The 18,159-nt window shown below is 38.6% G+C and overlaps 1 protein-coding gene and 1 long non-coding RNA gene across 2 annotated transcripts; one reads left to right on the top strand and one right to left on the bottom strand.

Annotated features, from left to right (window-relative positions):
* mindy1 (MINDY lysine 48 deubiquitinase 1) lies at nt 1-14,759 on the top strand. The gene is made up of 11 exons (XM_067426039.1): nt 1-226; nt 498-561; nt 719-1,802; nt 4,260-4,317; nt 6,967-7,031; nt 9,185-9,343; nt 9,417-9,519; nt 11,724-11,866; nt 12,230-12,418; nt 12,642-12,782; nt 14,151-14,759. The coding sequence occupies exons 3-11, from the start codon at nt 1,179-1,181 to the stop codon at nt 14,232-14,234; spliced, it is 1,566 nt and encodes a 521-aa protein (XP_067282140.1). The 5' UTR covers nt 1-226; nt 498-561; nt 719-1,178; the 3' UTR covers nt 14,235-14,759.
* A 2,384-nt stretch (nt 14,760-17,143) lies between these two features.
* LOC137048223 (uncharacterized) lies at nt 17,144-17,952 on the bottom strand. The gene is made up of 2 exons (XR_010899345.1): nt 17,839-17,952; nt 17,144-17,632 (listed from the first exon to the last, which is right to left on the bottom strand). It is a non-coding gene; the product is annotated as an uncharacterized lncRNA (long non-coding RNA).
* Between the last annotated feature and the right edge of the window lie 207 nt (nt 17,953-18,159).

Genomic DNA, 18,159 nt, shown 5'->3' with positions numbered 1-18,159 from the left:
GTGAGACAGGCAAAAACAAGATTACGGAAAGACAAGAGTGGCGAGAGAGAGCGAGAGAGAGAGATAGATAGAGTGACGTGCGCATGTTTCATCCGGACTGATAGACAGCAAAACCTGTACAATTTAGCCAGACACCTTCGCTAATTTATTGTATTAGACATTGTGTATTTTGGGGACAAAGAAGAACATTTTTAAAGAACCAAAGACCTGCAGAAAGGGCGCTATGGTAAGTAATGCAGGGTGAACTCTCATCAAGACTATTAGTATGTTTATAAAGTAAACGCATCACATACTCTACTGAGTAGGAGCTGCTTATTTTCAAATAGATTGGCTAGTGACTACCTTATTGTTCTGATAAAACACAATCCTTATGTTGTCAATTCTCTTATGATTGAAAGCTCATTTGCAATGTTTGTTTAAAATGACAACAAACGCTCATTCACACTTTTTAGTTTAGCCCAGGTATCTTGTCTAAATCTTCTTCCTGTTTGTTTCAGAGTTTTTTGAAATCTGAAATCAGAAAGTCTTCTTAACCCCAGAGCTTCACTCTTCAGTGATCAGGTGAAAACTTACCCTAAGGGTCTTCTATCTAGCATATGTAATTATGCATGACAGTTTTGCCAAACAAACTATTATAACTTTGAGGCTTGTATAGTTTACGTGCAAAGTAATGTTTACATGTAGAGTAAATGCTAAAATGCTTTGTGTGTGTCCACAGAAAGCCTCCCTGTGACTCAGCTGTTCACAGAATTAGGCAACTCAAAAACAACACTACTAGGCAGAGGTGTGCCGAAAATCTGCCTCTAACCGTTCTGTGCTTCATGCCAGTAATGGATGTGGCATGAAAGCAAAAGCGGTGCCAAGTTTTTAAACTTAAGAAGGAATTGATATAATATTTCGGGCTTTTTACGCCATTGATTTGTTTTTAAAGAGACTGCCACAGGTAGAAATCAAATACGTGGCAGCTGTAGATATCTCTCAAGTGCTAAAACTCAGGAATATGAAGTAAGCGAAAATAAATTTTTTGGGGAAAAACAAAGTCACTGTCAGATTTTTTTTATTTATTAATCAGCTACCTATACGTTTTTTTTTTTTTTTTTTTTTTTACGTGTTTGCTGTTTAGACCCAAATTCAGTTGTCTTTGTTAATTGTAAGCTCACAATCTCAGCTGTCAGGTCATGGCAGATTCTTGCCCAGACTCCGTTGATAGTGAAGTTATAGGCATTTCTGAAGTAAAGCAGTTAAATACATCGAAAAATGAGGACTTTGACCCTGGTAGACCACAGGACAAGGGAATCAGCCAAAAAGAGGGTGTTGCCACCACTGAGCAATCCTCTGGGAGTATGAAGGATGACCTCACACCATGCAAAGATTCCCCTACAACCACAACTTCCCTTGAAGACAACGCTAATGCGGCTCAGTCGGCCTCTGTGACCAGTAAAAGCCAAGACAAAACTGATAAATCCGAGATCATCAATAGCCAATCCGGCACACCAAGCCAGTCAGAGGTGACGCCCACTTTCTCAATGGCAAGTCTGGAATTCTCAGAGGAGACTAATGGGGTGCCTCCCGATGGACCTTTGAGTTCACCCAAATCTGTTCAGGACGGAAACCAAGTCCCCTCTCAGGGGAACGAAGAGGTTGGTGCGGGGGCTGCTAGGGCGTCAGAGCCTAATATGCCAGCATATTATTTTGTCAAGTGGATTACCTGGAAAGAGAAGAAGACGGCCATCATCACACAGAGCGAGAATGGACCCTGCCCCCTGATTGCCATCATGAACATCCTGTTGCTGCGATGGAAGGTTAGCCATTCAGCATTACCCACAATCACACAATATATGTGATGTTTGCGAAGACATGCATCACTTTTACTAAGTATTAAAGGGTTAGTTCACCCAAAAATGAAAATGTGATGCTTATCTGCTTACCCCCGACTGCATCCAACATGTAGGTGTGTTTGTTTCTTCAGTAGAACACAAATTAAGAATTTTAACTCCAACCGTTGCTGTGTGCCAGTCATATAATCATGTGAATGGGTAACGTTCTATGAGAGGGAAAAAAAACATGCACAAAGAGTCCTGTGGCTCATTACGACACATTAATATATATTAAGACAAAAAGCGATGAGTTTGTGTGAGAAATCGAGCTGTATTTATTTATTTATATAATTTTTTACCTCAAATACAACGCTACATCCTACAGCCTGAAACGTGCGTCACTTCCGGTAACGTCAATATCCACGCTCTGGCTCGTAGATCCCATATCCAGAGCGTGGATATTGACCTTAACGGAATTGACGTGCGTTCCAGGCTTTCGAATAGTGTTTTATTTGAGGTAAATAATGATATAAATATCTTCATATTTATAGAATACATCTCTCTGAGCTAAGCTCAGAAATGTATGGTTGCAAGCCACAGACTGGACTGACAAAACCTGCAACGACTATTAAATCATGGATTTGATGTAAATAATAGAGCTATATAATATTCACATATGCTGTTCATAGGGGCATAATAGCGTTACAGTTTCAGCATTAAAGGATATATAATGTTTTATATAGGTAACATTTCGGGCTGTCAAATGATTAGTCACACTTAATCGAGTCCAAAATAAAATTTTGTACATAACTGTGTGTGTACTGTGTATAATTATGTATATTTGAGTACACACACTTACTAAGAAATATTTGCTTTAATATAATGTGTATATATATATATATATATATATATATATATATATATATATATATATATATATATATATATATATATATATATATATATAAAATATTTTTTATATATAAATATAACATATTTTCTCAAACCTATACATACGTTTCTGTATTTGTATATACATTATAATTATTCACAAATATATATTATGTAAATACAAACTTTTTGCATGCGATTAATCATTTGACAGCATTAATTTAAACAACATTTTAGGCGCACAATTCATATCTCACAATTCAGATTTTTTTTCTTAGAGTTGCTAATTGATATCACAATTCTGAGGGGGAAAAGTCAGAATTGGGGGATATAAACCCACCATTCTGAGGGGGAAAAGACAGAAAATAAAATGTATATCTTGCGATTCATACATCTTCGTAGAATTGTGAAATATAAACCTGGAAATTTGAGACAAAAGGTCAAAATTGTGAGATATAAACTGGGAATGAGCTTTTTTATTGTTTTATTGCGTGGCTTCCATAGAGAGCTACTGCAGAACTGTTCTTTTCCGCCACCAGAAAGGCTCAAAATAGGTCTATTAAGAGCTAAGTCGACCTTCACCATGTAACATTTCATGCACGGTTTGTATTACTGATGGGAAAGCTGCCTCAAATTTTCAAAGTCATCTGACATTTCATTTTTACCCTGGTAACCCATAACTTTTCTTCGGGGAAAAAAAATCTGGGCAATCAGATTTTCTTTGTGACATTTAAAAATGTAGTTTATCTTTATTGGAGTGACTAAAATCTATGACATTTAATATTATATTTAATACAAATTATTGGTAGCACTTTATTTTTACAGTCCTGCTTTGCATATTCATGCTACTATACTGTACTTATTATATATTATATACAATTATAGTAATTGTAATAACTAGGTACTAACCTTGGGTACTGAACTGAACTAGGTACTGAACTTGCCACTAAACTTAGTTAACCCATGTAGTTACCTTATATTAACCAGTACTTCCTTAGGTTAGTACACTAAAATAAAGTGCAACCAAAATATTGTAAGGTTTTTACACACACACACACACACACGCATGCAAGCACGCACGCACGCTGCACTACTGTTTTTAACATTAATAATAAGTAATTCAGCTTTGCCATCAAAGGAAAAATTTAATATTTCACAAAATCTTTACTGTATTTTATTTATCAAATAAATACAGCCTATAAGTCTTCTTTAAAAAACATAAAAAACCCTACTAACCCAAAACTTTTGAACAGAAGTGTATATATAACTATACAGTATAATAAAATACAATACAATCTGACCAATATTTAGCTGAATTTTCTTTGGTCTAGTAATAGTCATGACTCTCTTTATCTGTTCCTGTGTGTTACTGTATAAACATGATTTCAGCTTACAGAGTAACACTGATAACATGTTCAGAAAAAACAACAACACTTGTGAAATGTTTGAAGACAAGGGTGTGCCATGGCTAAAAGCAGAAGTTGTTGTGCATGTAGTCTAGATCATTATATGCATGTAAAATATGAATTGAATTGTCTGTTTATTCTCTAGGTGAAGTTGCCGGCTCAGATGGAAGTGATCACCACAGAAGAGTTGATGGCTCATCTTGGTACGATGTTCAGAGCACTGGACTTGCAGTATCTGTTTCTATATGTTACATCAAATTACATTAAAACACAAAGTGCATGAGTCACACACATCTTTACTGTTAATGGACTGTAATAAGTTAAGGAGCCCGGGTAGTGCGCCACAGTTAACTTTATGGTTAGAAACAGATGGCTAGTGTGACTTGAGAAGAAGGGGGTGTGGTTACTGTGTGAAAACATTTGTGTTTCAGTACCACTAATGGCACCCCAATCAAGGATTATACCATTAAGTCTCTGCCCTTGGTGTAAGTAGTCATTTAGCAGACGCTTTTAGGTTGAGTGCCTTGCTCATGGGCACAATGGTAATACTTTTTGACCCCTCAATGGTTTTGAATGGTTCCTAGTCCAGATGTTTAAAGTGCCCCTATTATGCTTTTTTAAAGGGATAGTTCACCAAAAAATGAAAGTTCTGTCATTTTTTACTCACCCTCAAGTCGTTCCAAACCTGCATAAAGTTCTTTGTTCTGCTGAATGCAAAGGAAGATATTTTGAAGAATGTTTGTATCCAAGTAGATCTTGGCCCCCATTGACTACCATAGTAGGAAAAAAATACTATGGTAGTCAATGGGGACAGAGATTTGCCAAATATCTTGTATATCTACCCTTATTTGAGGGCGAGTAAATGATGACAGAATTTTAATTTTTGGGTTAACTATCCCTTTAAAGGTTTCTAATTTAGTTTTTGATGTCTCCTATAATAGGTTTACATGCATCAAATGTAAAAACAAACTAAATGTTTTCTCATAATATACATTGCACATCACCTAATTTCTCAAAGAGTCTGAAAACGGTTTGTTCGAAGATTCAGTCTCTCTAAACCTCCTTACCGCGAACCTACTCTGCTCTGATTGGTCAGATGGCTCAGTCTGTTGTGATTGGTCTATTGCTTGGTGAATGTTGAAAACGAAACGTCTATTACCATATCTGAATTTCAGCTCTTCCTCAGCACTTGATGCACCACGATACTAAACATTAACAATGGCATTGCTTTTTCCATATCAATTTCAATGCGGTTCCTCATCCTTTCAAAGTGGATTCACAATGCTGAGAACAGCATCTTCTCAACATGTTGACAACACAGATTATACTCTTCCAGTCTCGGCTACAACTATAGTGTTTGATTGCGGGACAAAGTAGAAACATATTTTTCAGTCCCTGCAAAAATATATCTTGCCTTCTCCTTCTTCCACTTCATGTTTCGTCGCACTTCCGGCCACAAAAGCTAGCATAAAAGTAAATAGATTGTTTTTATTTGTCCATGAAATTTTCAACCTACACATCCTAGGATAAACGCTCCTAGATAAATGATTTGTTATTAAAGCATCAACATTCACAAACCACTGTAAATTTCATATGAAAGCAAGCATAGGCTACTGCGTGCATATTTTGGCATGGCAGAATGCGCACAATCCCGACATCTCAGTTCATAATTGATAAATTATAATCAGTAAAACTATCTGCACAATGAATCTTTTTGACAATGAATGTCTACTCTTTGTTTGTTATAATCAGATGGTTTGCCAGCATGCAGAATTCAGCACTGAACAAAAACTGACGTTTTGAGCAGTGAGCGGTTAGATGCATCTGATTGGCTATTGCGTTCAAGAAATCAACATATATGTCTGTGATTGGTTACATTGCTCAACGCTGCAAAAATGTATTATAAATAGAAACTGCCTATGCTTGTGCCTATAAATCTTTTTTATTCTATTTGAGTTGTTCTTGTTACTTTTGTGCTGTAGAATAACAATGTATTAGCTTTTAGATGTTTTATTTGTATGTATTTCTATTTTACGGGAGTACCGCAAATCATTTTATTCTCCCGCAATCCGGACACACACGAGTACCTTACCGCCCGCGCCCGCATTCAGCCATCAAATCTAGTCCTGCGCCGCACTATTGCATCGGGACTACCCCGGGAGTGCAGATCTCTAGGTCAAAGTAGACGTTCGCGGACAGCCAATGAAGATCATAGGCTGGCATTATGCAAATTTGCGGAGATATGTTACGGAAGTGAGACTGGAATTGTTGACCACTCATTTCCGGAGTTCAGATTGAATTCTTTCTTTTAGGAGACAATAACTTTGTCATGCACTGTGATCTTTAAAACTTAGACCTTTTACATTCACAAACGGCTAAATTACTCACTGCATGAAAGGTAATATTCAAAACAAGCATAATAGGAGCACTTTAACCACCACTGATGATCAGCTATGGGTGGAGGTTTTCTTTTTGTGTCGCTAAAAAGTATTTGGAAACATTTTCACATGCATGAATGTCATTGCATTATATACAATTTCAAACCAGGTAGCAACCAACAACCCTATTAACCAACTGATTTGAATATAATTGTATATATTAATGCACATATATTTCTCTAATAGAATGGCATTCAAAGGTTTTGAGTGTGGCTTAAGTTTCCAAATAATTTTTGGTGCTACTTTGTCATCTTTTATTAGGTCATAGCTGTTGAGTGGTAGGGAGATAAACTAGTACTGATTTCACAAATACTACAAACATGAAAAGGTGACACTTCTCAAATCACGTAGTGGTGATAAACTTTGACAAAAAGCTGAATTGTTTTTAAAAGTCTGATTCTGTTCTCATTCCAGGTGAATGTGTGCTGTCCATCAAACCGCGAGAGAAAGCGGAGGGCATGGAGCTCAATTTCCAGCAGGTAAATCAAAGTGTGGTGGGTGAACGAGTGTAACAGGCTCCAGATCTTCAACACATGTCTAGTGAATTTAATTAACATGTTAAGCAGACGGGCTGTGCTGGAAACCTCAGAACCGAAACACATATACAAACAGATACTGTGAATGAGGCCTTCAGTCTATGAATGAAGGCTTGTGATCCCTTCATTAACAATTCCAACAATTACAGCGTGTGTTTGTGCTTATAGAGATGCACTAATGAAAGCATCCTTTTGTTTGTGCTGTTGATGTTCCTTTTTTGGCCATGATTGGAAATTAGATGGATTGAATAGAAGAATTCAAGCTTGTACTTGTGTATCTACATAGTGTATCTTGAAATACAATTTACATGATTTAAACTTAAAGGGTTAGCTCACCTAAAAATGTAAATTCTGTCATTGATTATTCACCCTCATGTCGTTTCCAAACCTGTAAGACCTTTGTTTATCTTCGGAACACAAATTAAGATTTTTTTGTTAAAAATCTGAGCTCTGAGCCCTCCTTAGACAGCAATTTAATAAACACTTTCAAGGCCTAGAAAGGTAGTTAAGACATCGTAATAGTCCATGGTTCAACATTAATTTCATGAAGCAACGAGAATACTTTTGTCTGGGGAAAAAAATAACCACTTCATGTCATGATTTTGCGTGTTAACATTGGACAGCTCCTGTGTCAGCATCGCATGCGTGGTAGTGCTCATGTGAACGGCATCGGCCAATGGTAAGCCGGCATTCTGACGTAACTCGGAAGCGCTACACTGTATTTACTACGTCAACAGCGTAGGAGACTGACACAGATGAGAAGAAATTGTTGAATAAAGGTGATATTTTGGGGTTTCTTTGCGCACAAAAAGTATTCTCGTCGCTTCATTAAATTAAGGTTGAAACACTGGAGTCACATGGACTATTTTAACAATGTCTTTACTATCTTTCTGGACCTTGAAAATTGTCATTAAATAGCTGTCAATGGAGGGGCCAGAGAGCTCTCAGATTTTATCAAAAATATGTTAAAGTGTTAGTTCACCCAAAATTTGATGTCATTAATGACTCATCCTAATGTCGCTCCACACCCGTAAGACCTTTGTTCATCTTAGGAACACAGTTTAAGATATTGTAAATTTAGTCCGAGAGTGTATCCAAGTGTATGCACAATATTTTTACTTTTTATTCATTTTTGTTATGTTTTCCTTTTTCCATTGTTCCACTGAATGAAAAGTGCGTTATAAATAAAATCTATTATTATTATTATACTGTCCATGTCCAGAAAGGTAATAAAAACATCATCAAAGTAGTCCATATGTGACATCAGTCAGTTAGTTAGTTAGTTAGTTAGTTAGTTAGTTAGTTAGTTAGTTAGTTAGTTAGTTAGTTAGAATCTCTTGAAGCGTCGAAAATACATTTTGGTCCAAAAATAACACAAACTACGACTTTATTCAGCATTGTCTTCTCTTCCAGGTTTTTTTTTCTTCAATCCTCAAATAAAGATTCAAACGGTTATGAATCAGTGGATTGATTCATGATTCGAATCGCCAATGTCACGTGATTTATTTTCAGCAGTTTGACACGCGATCCGAATCATGAATCAATAACTTGATTCATAACCGTTTGAATCTTTATTTGAGGATTGAACGCAAACCTGGAAGAGAAGACAATGCTGAATAAAGTCATAGTTTTCGTTATTTTTGGACCGAAATGTATTTTCGATGCTTCAAGAGATTCTAATTAAGCAACTGATGTCACATATGGACTACTCTGAGGATGTTGTTATTCCCTTTCTGGACATGAACAGTATAGTGTGCATACACTTTCATTGAAGAAACAGAAAAGCTCTGGGACTAAATATCAAACATCTTAAACTGTGGTCCGAAGATGAACAGAGGACTTACGGGTTTGGAACGACACGAGGGTGAGTAATTAATGATAGAATTTTCATTTTTGGTTGAACTATCCTTTTAATAGGTTAGCTAAAAGGAGTCAGCATGTTGTGTGGTAAATATTACTCATTAACATTTTCCACTTGACCTAAAAACCTCAATAACTCACACGCTGTGTCCGTAACATGACCATGATACATGACCTAAACAAATAACATGTATTTTGTGACTCTATTTTGATTCCATTTCTCATTTCCTTCACAGAACATGAGCGACGCGATGGCTGTGCTACCAAAGCTGTCCACAGGCCTCGACGTCAACGTGCGTTTCACAGGCGTGTCTGACTTTGAGTACACACCTGAGTGCATCGTCTTTGATCTGCTTGACATATCGCTCTACCACGGCTGGCTAGTCGACCCGCAGGTATGTCAGCAATGTTCTCATGTGTGACTTCTGTACACCCAAACAACACTGCAAGTGTTACATTGTTCTTCAGAGTCCTGAGGTGGTGTCTGCAGTGGGCAAACTCAGCTACAACCAACTGGTGGAGAAGATCATAGAGTTCAAGCACTCGACAGATAGCAGTCAAGTCAGTGAAGGTATAGTAAATGTTATTATTACAAACAAGATTTATGATCATGTTTTGTTTTTTTTAAATGAAAGGAGGTCCTATTGTGCTTATTTTTTTAACTTTCTTTAGTGTATAATGTTGCTGTTTGAGCATTGAGTCAGTCCAAAGGGAGTTTGTATTCTGAACTCCCTGAAACACCCTGATTGTAGGAATGAGTTTTCTTCTGGGAACTTCACATCACAATATTTCTCAGTTAAATAATTCCCTCCCAAGGCGTGAAAAAAAGAAAGAAAGTGCGGGCTGGTTCTAAACCACCTCCCCCATGAAAAAAAAATGGATTGCTAAGCAACCACTGAATAGAATAACACAAAATATTTTTCTTAATCTAACTCCTCTTTTTTATCTTTATCTAATAATTCTGATAAACTATTAACAAGTGCTGAGTCATGTCTCTAACTCTAAAAGGTCAAGACCATAAAGAGGCATCAGAAACTGAATTTATTAGGACCACAATTTATGCAATTTCATTATTATTATTATTTGTTTAACATGACTTTTATTTTTCATCCCCCAGGATACATCGCCACTCTGGGGGTATAAATTTGGGTATAAATCGCAATTTGGCAATGCGTATTACAACATCTTTAGCCAATTTTTAAAAGCATTTATTCTCTTATAACTTTAACATTCTTTGCAAAATTCTATTAAACAATAAGTGTAATGCCTATTTATGAATATGTTAGCCTACTGTATATTATTTAATACACACATTTCTAGGGCCTATAAATGATCAGTATGACCACAACTTTGCTGAAAACCCTCTTACACAATCTACTGCATGCCTTCTGTCCTCTGATTGATAGCTCATGCTTTTTATCTGTCGTTTCTTTTAAATTTTCTGGTGAATATGAGCCATATTCTTTTTTGCTCAGAAATATTTAATGATTTACTAGATAAACACAGAAAGACATTTACTGTACTGAAGCAAGCTGGGTTTACTTGATTATTCATACACCATTTTTTTATGTTAAAAAATCTTTTGACAATTTTTCATGTTAATGTATCAGGTTTTTGGGGAACATTTACTAGTCCATCGCTCAAATATCACATATGCATGCATATATATGCAATTTTTTTGGGTGTCAAGGGCTAAACAAAAGGCTACCTTGGTCTAAAATGCTGTAATGTTTGATTGCCTTATACTATCACCACAAAATTTGATCCAGATGCAGCTCGCGTGTAGGGGAACTTCACCAAAAAAGAATGGTTCTCCTGAGTTCTTGCATTTTAAATAAGAAAGATATGTAAATTTACCTTGAGCGCGATTTTTTGTCTTTTATCAACAGTTTCTCAGAATGAGTGTCCAAATGTAATTATGTATTTTTTTCTAAAAATGTTTCTATTAAAAAATACTATCTTTTGACTCTCCTTTCTATAGTTTTGGAGCGGTAAGTCTTTACTTTTGTGTATGTTACTCATTAAAAAAAACAGCTTTAAAATGCCTTCATGTCTTAAAGGGTTAAGGTGGGTGAACTTAGGAGACAGTGGTTAAAATATATTTTTTTTAATATTCCTCAGGATTGTATAACCACAGCCTTTTGTTGTGTTCTCCACTTTTTTTAGTGACTGCTTTTTGAACCGTGCAGTTTGATGCAGGCCAGATGTAATAAATGGCAATGTTATAACATTACATCTGAAATGTAAGAGAGGCATAAAATAAAGATTTGCTACTGTGAAACATCCTGCGCAAGTCGAGTTTGCGTAGGTGGTTCGGGTTGATCAGCTTGTTCTTTTTGATTTTCATTCTCGGACTCAGGCTTGAACTGATGCGGCATACTTAGCCTTGTTACAGTAGTGTTTTACATCGACTTAGTAAGCCTCCGGAGATGATACTCGCAGGTTACGGAAAGGGTAGTTACATTTCTAAGCTCTAAAACAGAATGGAGCTGGCTGACCAGTCCGAGCAGATTGTGGTTATGAATCAGAATCTGAAACTAGTGCTGCAACGAAGTAAATTATAAGAAGAAAAAAAACTTTTTTAACATTAAATTATGTAAATTTGTTGTAGTAGACCCCATAAACACAAGTATAAACCTGTAAATGAGCATGATAGGACCTCTTTAAAGCTATCGGTATACACTAAGGACTCAGATACTGTGTATCAGAGGTGTGTGAATTTCTCAGCATTGTATTTATGGCCGATGGTAAGCCTTAATCTCTGTTTGTTGACAGGTTTGATAGCAGAGCAGTTTTTGGAGTCTACAGCAACCCAGCTGTCGTATCACGGCCTGTGTGAGCTCAACACCACAGCCAAGGAGGGCGAGCTGTCTGTATTTTTCAGGAACAACCACTTCAGCACTATGATAAAACACAAGGTGTTACCACCCGTCCCACACCAACACTCTTCATAGCGCTAAGCTGATTATAACAACCCCAGCGTCGACAAGCCGCTTTAAACCCACCACCAAAACAAGAAAATACTTTTGGGCAGATTTTTATTGCAAAAATAGCACAGATGTAAATATCTGAAGACATTCAGTGTCTTTAAGAAAATCCAATAAAATAAAAGCTACAAGCAACACATTTCAAGTTAGATGATAATGATGGTTCTTGAACCGTATTCAGTTGCCTTACCTTCAAATTCTTTGGCATTTACATTTGAATGGCTTTGTTTCAGCTATTGTCAACCTTCATATTCACTGTATGGTAATCGTTCTGTTGAACGTGTGAATCTACAGGGTCACCTTTACCTGCTGGTCACAGATCAGGGTTTCCTGCAGGAGGAGAGCCTGGTGTGGGAGAGTCTCCATAATGTGGAAGGGGATGGGAATTTCTGTGACTCTGACTTCAGATTGTGTCACCCACCCCAGAAGCCCTCAGCAGCCAGCCAGCCCTCCGCACAGCAGCAGCAACTGCAGATCGACCAGGTGATTAAGGGTCTGTCTTTTCATTTTAGTACAATGAAAGTTTAATAGCAATTATAGCCTAAGATTTTGCACCTGCTCACAATCCAGTCAGATTCTAATGCAACATAAATCTAGTTCAGTGTTAGATTATTTCCTGCGGGTTATTCTGTTGAACTCAGAAATATGTCATTTTTAAAGACATCTAGAGAACCATTGGTTTACGAGTCATTCGTGTGTTTTCCAGGACTATCTGGTGGCGATGTCCCTGCAGCAGGAGCAGGGTGAAGCTCCGGGACCCTTGAGTGATCTTGAGCTGGCCAGACAGCTGCAGCAGGAGGAGTATCAGCAGCCACAAACTCAACAGAACCCACCGGCAGCCGGACAGGTACTGTCTGTGCTTCCCTTAGGAGGAAACTCTTGAGCATGAAACTTCAGGGATTGTTTCTTTGAGAGCAAATGGGTCTTATTCATAACACACTAGCAGAATGAATGTCTGTGTAAATCATTTATAAACCATTGTGTAAATTGTTGCATTCAATTTACATAAGAATAGATTCATTTGTGATTTGGGCGGACTTAACATAATGATGGCAGAGTTGCGATGGAAAATGTGTTCGGAGTTTTGTCGACCGGATACGGCAAATGTTTAATCTATCAACGAGCTCCGCTGGTGGGAAAACGCATGGGACTCAGCCACAACCCGCTTGTGATTGTGGTCTCACCACTGTTACCCCTTTTCCACCAAGGCAGTGCTGGTGCTAAATCGGAGCCAGAGCCTAGTTTCAAATCGGTTCTTTGTGTTTCCATAGCCAAAGCACCAGCTCCGAGCCAGGAAAAGTGGTTCTTAAGTAACACCAAAACATTGCTGGGCTAGAAGTAAGAACCGCTTGCGTCACCGGCTGGGGGCGGCGTTACCGTGATCAACAAGATGAACACAAACCTGTGGCCGCCATTTTTTCAATAGCAGCTAATCAAGCTAACAGCTGCTGGACTGTAATCTCCGTCTATACAAATCATGGAGAGCTGCACGAATGCGTTGGATTTGCGGCGTTTTAATGCTGATGTAGGATCATAAAGCCTTGAGCCACTGAGGGAAGGCTTGTTCGAGATGCATCGGCGTGCGCTGTGCAGACTGATTGCGTATGACATCAAAGTAGAGCGAGTGCCAACGACTCCTTATGCTTTTGAATCGCTCACGCGGTATTTTGATATCATACACGGATCGGTCTGCGCAGCGCTGATGCATCTCGAACAAGCCTGGTGTGTTTGTATTTCCCACTGCCTAGCTAGCATTGCTAAAACGCTAGCGAGAAAGATGAGACGTATACAGTGACGTAAGACCTAGCTCTGCGGTGGCTCTCTTACATGTGGAAAGCCAAACCGGTTCATAAAGGCTCTCAAGTCGAACCAACTTAGAACTGACACTAGCACGGGCTCTGAACTAGCACTCGGTTCATTCTGGTGGAAAAGGGGTATGACAGCGTTCTGGTTGGTTGTAGCGCTATCCAATTGCGTGCAGAGGGAGTTTGAAAGACAACCGTTTATCCCGCCCCTCGGATTGAGCCCTTGATGATCTTGATGTGGGTCTGGCGTGTCAGGCTACCTTTAAAAGCATAATACCCAAAAAATTTGTCAAATGCCCTTTCTCCAAACATCTCCCAACTCAGTTAAGGGTTTCCTCAGTAGAACAGAAATCAAAATTCAAGTGTTACTGAAACTGACCTCCACATGTACTTTCTTCATATCCCCACAGATGAGAGGTCAAGCCGCATCGCAGCAAGGAGGAGGACAGAGGCGCCGGGAAAAGAAGGATGACTCTGATTGTTGTATTCTTTAAGTCCGAGTCCACTCACCAACAAAACCAGACTCTCTAAAGCCAGTTGAGCTTCAGTTAACATGTTCTTCTTTACCACTACTGAACCAAGGGACTTCACTCTTAGCTGACCTGTCGTCCCGATGCCAAGCCTGCCTTTACAGTACAGTTGTCCCCCTCGTTTTGCCTTTCCTTTGTCCTCATGGTCAGAACTGTTACTCATCATTGTCTAAAGGACCAAATAAAGGTAGCAATTGTTTCTAAGCACTAATGAGAATCTGTGCGAGTGCTAGTATGGAGCTCCAAACTATGCCCTTGAAGGCCGTATTGGTAAATAATCAGGTATTGTTATAAGAATTTAATATTACACCGAAATGCTACTGTCTCAACTTGATCTGTACATAGTTACCCTTCATCGGCTTTTCATCCAAAGTGATGTACAGTACACTAAGTACACAGTACTCTGTGCTTTGATTCGCTCAGCACACGTGGAGCTCCAAGTATTCTGTAAGCTGAGCTAATAAAAGCTACTTCTGTGTTAACAGGAAATGTGTGGCCATTGATTTATGAAGAGTCACGTAACTTATGCTGGGCTGCTGGGTTTACACAAAGCAATAGTGCAGCATTTTTTGGTGCAGACATCCGAGTCATCAAATCATTTTGCCCACGTACACAGTTTAGTGTTACCAGTCAGAGAACAATTGCATGCTTCTATTTTGCATTGTTTTTTTATATCATAATTTAAGGGAAAAGTTGTTGATTCATTGGAATCATGAACATCAGACCATCAGATCAGTCTATTACAAATGAGTCACATGATCAAATGTTTCTTGAGCAGCAAATCAGCATATTAGAATGATTTCTGAAGGATCATGTGACACTGATGAATACATCACGATGTAATTAAGATATTAAAATTTAACATTTTAAATTGCATTAGTGTGTTTGGATATTGGAGGCATCACACACCCTCTAACATGCCAGGAGTGCAGAAACAGTGTTTGCTCGCTTAGCCTGGCTTCCTAGCCTGGATGCCAGCCGAACTCAGCCCCGTCCACAACATTTGAGGACGGGCAGTTCGGTCTGGACTCGATCCATAGAGGAGTGATTATGACCGAACAGAAACTGTTCAATGAAATCATCAGGGCGGGCTTTAGACGATGACGGACAGATGATCAACAGTAACGTAATCATGCACGTCATCAAAGATGCTTGGATTATATTTGTTCAAATTCTAAACGGAGAACTTGTTTGTATCTGCATTCACCTTCACTATTTCTCTCTGAAATGACCATGATGTTGGTAAGTAACTGTATCCTTAAATTCTTTTCTTTTTTTACAACTAGCAAAGATTATTTCAGCGCGCGTGCAGACAGAGTTTCCAAGATTTACAACAAAACCCGCCAACTACAAGCCCTAAACAATAGCGTCTCGGGGGGTTCTCCGGAAAAAACTGGCGTTTGGGGAGTAAAATGTGTGTTATTTTGGCAAGGTTGCCTGCTAAAACTCTCATTCCCACGGAAACAAATGCAGACTTAGCAACACAGTGCAGTTGAGCTCTGTTGACGTTGCTTCGTTGCTCTGATTGGTTGTTGGTCTATCCAATTGATGTCTTTCCTGGTTCGGTTGCAACATGCCCCATAATCACAGCCCAATGGAGCAGTTTCAGACTGTGTGTGCGCAATAGTCTGTGTAACAGATCAGTGTTGAGGTGGTCGTGTACAATTGGCATCCTAAGGGGTCGGTGGACTTGTTCTGGACAATCTGGCACCTGTAAAGACATTCATGGGTGGCAAAGGCTTATTGATGCGCATGGGAAGCGAAGGCTGGTCTGTGTGGTCTGATCAAGCAGATGAGCTACTGTAGCTCAAATTGCTCAAGAAGTTAATGCTAGTTATGATAGAAAGGTGTCAGAATACAGTGCATCAGTTTTTTGCATATGGGAACATCCAGAGTGCCCATGCTGACCTCTGTCCACTGCCGAAACTGGTGGGCATGTGAGCATCAGAACTGGAGCACGGACCAATGGAAGAAAGTGTCCTGGTCTGATGAATCCCGTTTTCTTTTACATCACGTGGATGGCCGGGTGCATGTTCGTCGCTTATCTGGGGAACACATGGCACCAGGATGCACTATGGGAAGAAGACAAGCCGGTGGAGGCAGTGTGATGCTTTGGGGAATGTTCTGCTGGGAAACCTTGGGTCCTGCCACCAAGTGGATGTTACTTTGACACGTACCACCTAACTAAGCATTGTTGCAGACCATGTACACCCTTTCAAGAAAACATTATTCCCTGGTGGCTGTGGCCTCTTTCAGCAGGATAATGCGCCCTGCCACAAAGAAAAAAGGGTTCAGGAATGGTTTGAGGAGCAAAACAAGTTTGAGGTGTTGACGTGGCCTCCAAATTCCCCAGATCTCAATCCAATCGAGCATCTGTGGGATGTGCTAAAAAAAACAAGTGCGGGGTCATTGTGTCCATGCTTGGATGGGTCAGGGCTGTTTTGGCAGCAATATAGGAGGACCAACACAATATTAAAATAAAATGTTATGCCAATCGATATATCGGTCGATATATACTGTTTGTTTTTTGCCTACATTATTTCTATAAAATTTTGAAGTGCTTTAAGCACCACATTGAGTTCTGTAGTAAAATATAAAGTCTTTAGGTTACATCCAGGTTGACATTCTACGAAAAGCCATTACATTTGAAGCATTTTGACATTGAGCAAAATTACAGCTGAACAAACGATTCAACTAATCTACTTTTTTAACCCTGTTTGCATCAGTGTAACTATGGCTAGACTAAAGAGGTCATCTTTCTTTATTTATATTGACTTGTTCTCTTAAATTAAAAAAGTTATATTAAAGGAAACCACCAACTTGAGACTGTGAAGCTTCCCACCTTCCACACAAAAGAAGAAAAACAAGACAGATCACATTTTTCGCTTTATTTCACTGTAATAACACCATTAAAAATACAATTTCTCTCTCTATATATATTATACTCTGGCCTGTCATCTGCAGTATCTTTCCATGACAAAATCCAATGGATCCTCTTTACCAACAGCCAGTCCTTTTCAGGACACTGGGACTTCAAAATCTGACCCAAAGTTCAGGATATTAATATCATTATTTATACATCCTTAATGGAAATGATATTCAAAAGTAAGTAAAGCAAAGTCATCAGGGTCATTTTGTGGCAGCAAATAATTGTTGTTCACTGACTTCATCCAGACTGGATCTCCACACAGAATTCAATCAGACTGAAGAATAAAAAAATCCTAATTATTATTGTAGCTCGCAGTTGGTGGGTTTGAGAAAAGAGAGATTGTCCCTTGGTTTGTTTCCAGAGCGGTTTCAGCCTCGAAAGCCTCTGAAGAACTTAGAAAACACAGAGAAATCATCCTGCATGTCAGAACCACCTGGAAGATACAGAAAATACATTACTGGGCGATCATTCAAGAATCAAAACTGATCTTGTAAAAGCTTGAGGAATATAACACTTTTTAAAAATGTCTTTACACACTATATAAACCACAATGCTTCTAAACATTATTATAATATATATATATATTTAATCTTTTACCTTTTAAGACCATAGGCTACATGTTGGCTAGAAACGGCTAACCTGACATGAGAGGACCAGACTGATCTTGCGGCCCATCTTGGCCACCTGGACCCCCAGAGATGGTCACTGTCGTCTCTTCATTACCTTCACCATCTCTGACTGTTCGCCTTTCTTACACACACGTACACGCATGAAATATCAATCAACTTTATTTATATAGCGCTTTTACAATGACGATTGCTTCAAAGCAGCTTCACAGTGTTAAACAGGACAATACTGCAACTAAATTAGATTTGGCTGTACAGTCGTTCTGGAGAAAACAGTGATGTTATCAGCTTATTTTAATTTATCATGTAGCGACAATGTTGGCCGATCAGTATA

The sequence above is a fragment of the Pseudorasbora parva genome, chromosome 19, assembly GCF_024679245.1.
Source record: "Pseudorasbora parva isolate DD20220531a chromosome 19, ASM2467924v1, whole genome shotgun sequence".
NCBI classification, from domain to species: Eukaryota; Metazoa; Chordata; class Actinopteri; order Cypriniformes; family Gobionidae; genus Pseudorasbora; species Pseudorasbora parva.
This window is presented reverse-complemented; position numbering and strand designations above follow the sequence as displayed.

Excerpts from the sequence above, each read along its gene's own strand:
- mindy1 (XM_067426039.1), top strand. The coding sequence starts at position 1,179 with ATGGCAGATTCTTGCCCAGACTCCGTTGATAGTGAAGTTATAGGCATT. Across the intron at positions 9,344-9,416 it reads GCTGGCTAGTCGACCCGCAG|AGTCCTGAGGTGGTGTCTGC; the intron begins GTATGTCAGCAA and ends ATTGTTCTTCAG. Across the intron at positions 9,520-11,723 it reads TAGCAGTCAAGTCAGTGAAG|GTTTGATAGCAGAGCAGTTT; the intron begins GTATAGTAAATG and ends GTTTGTTGACAG.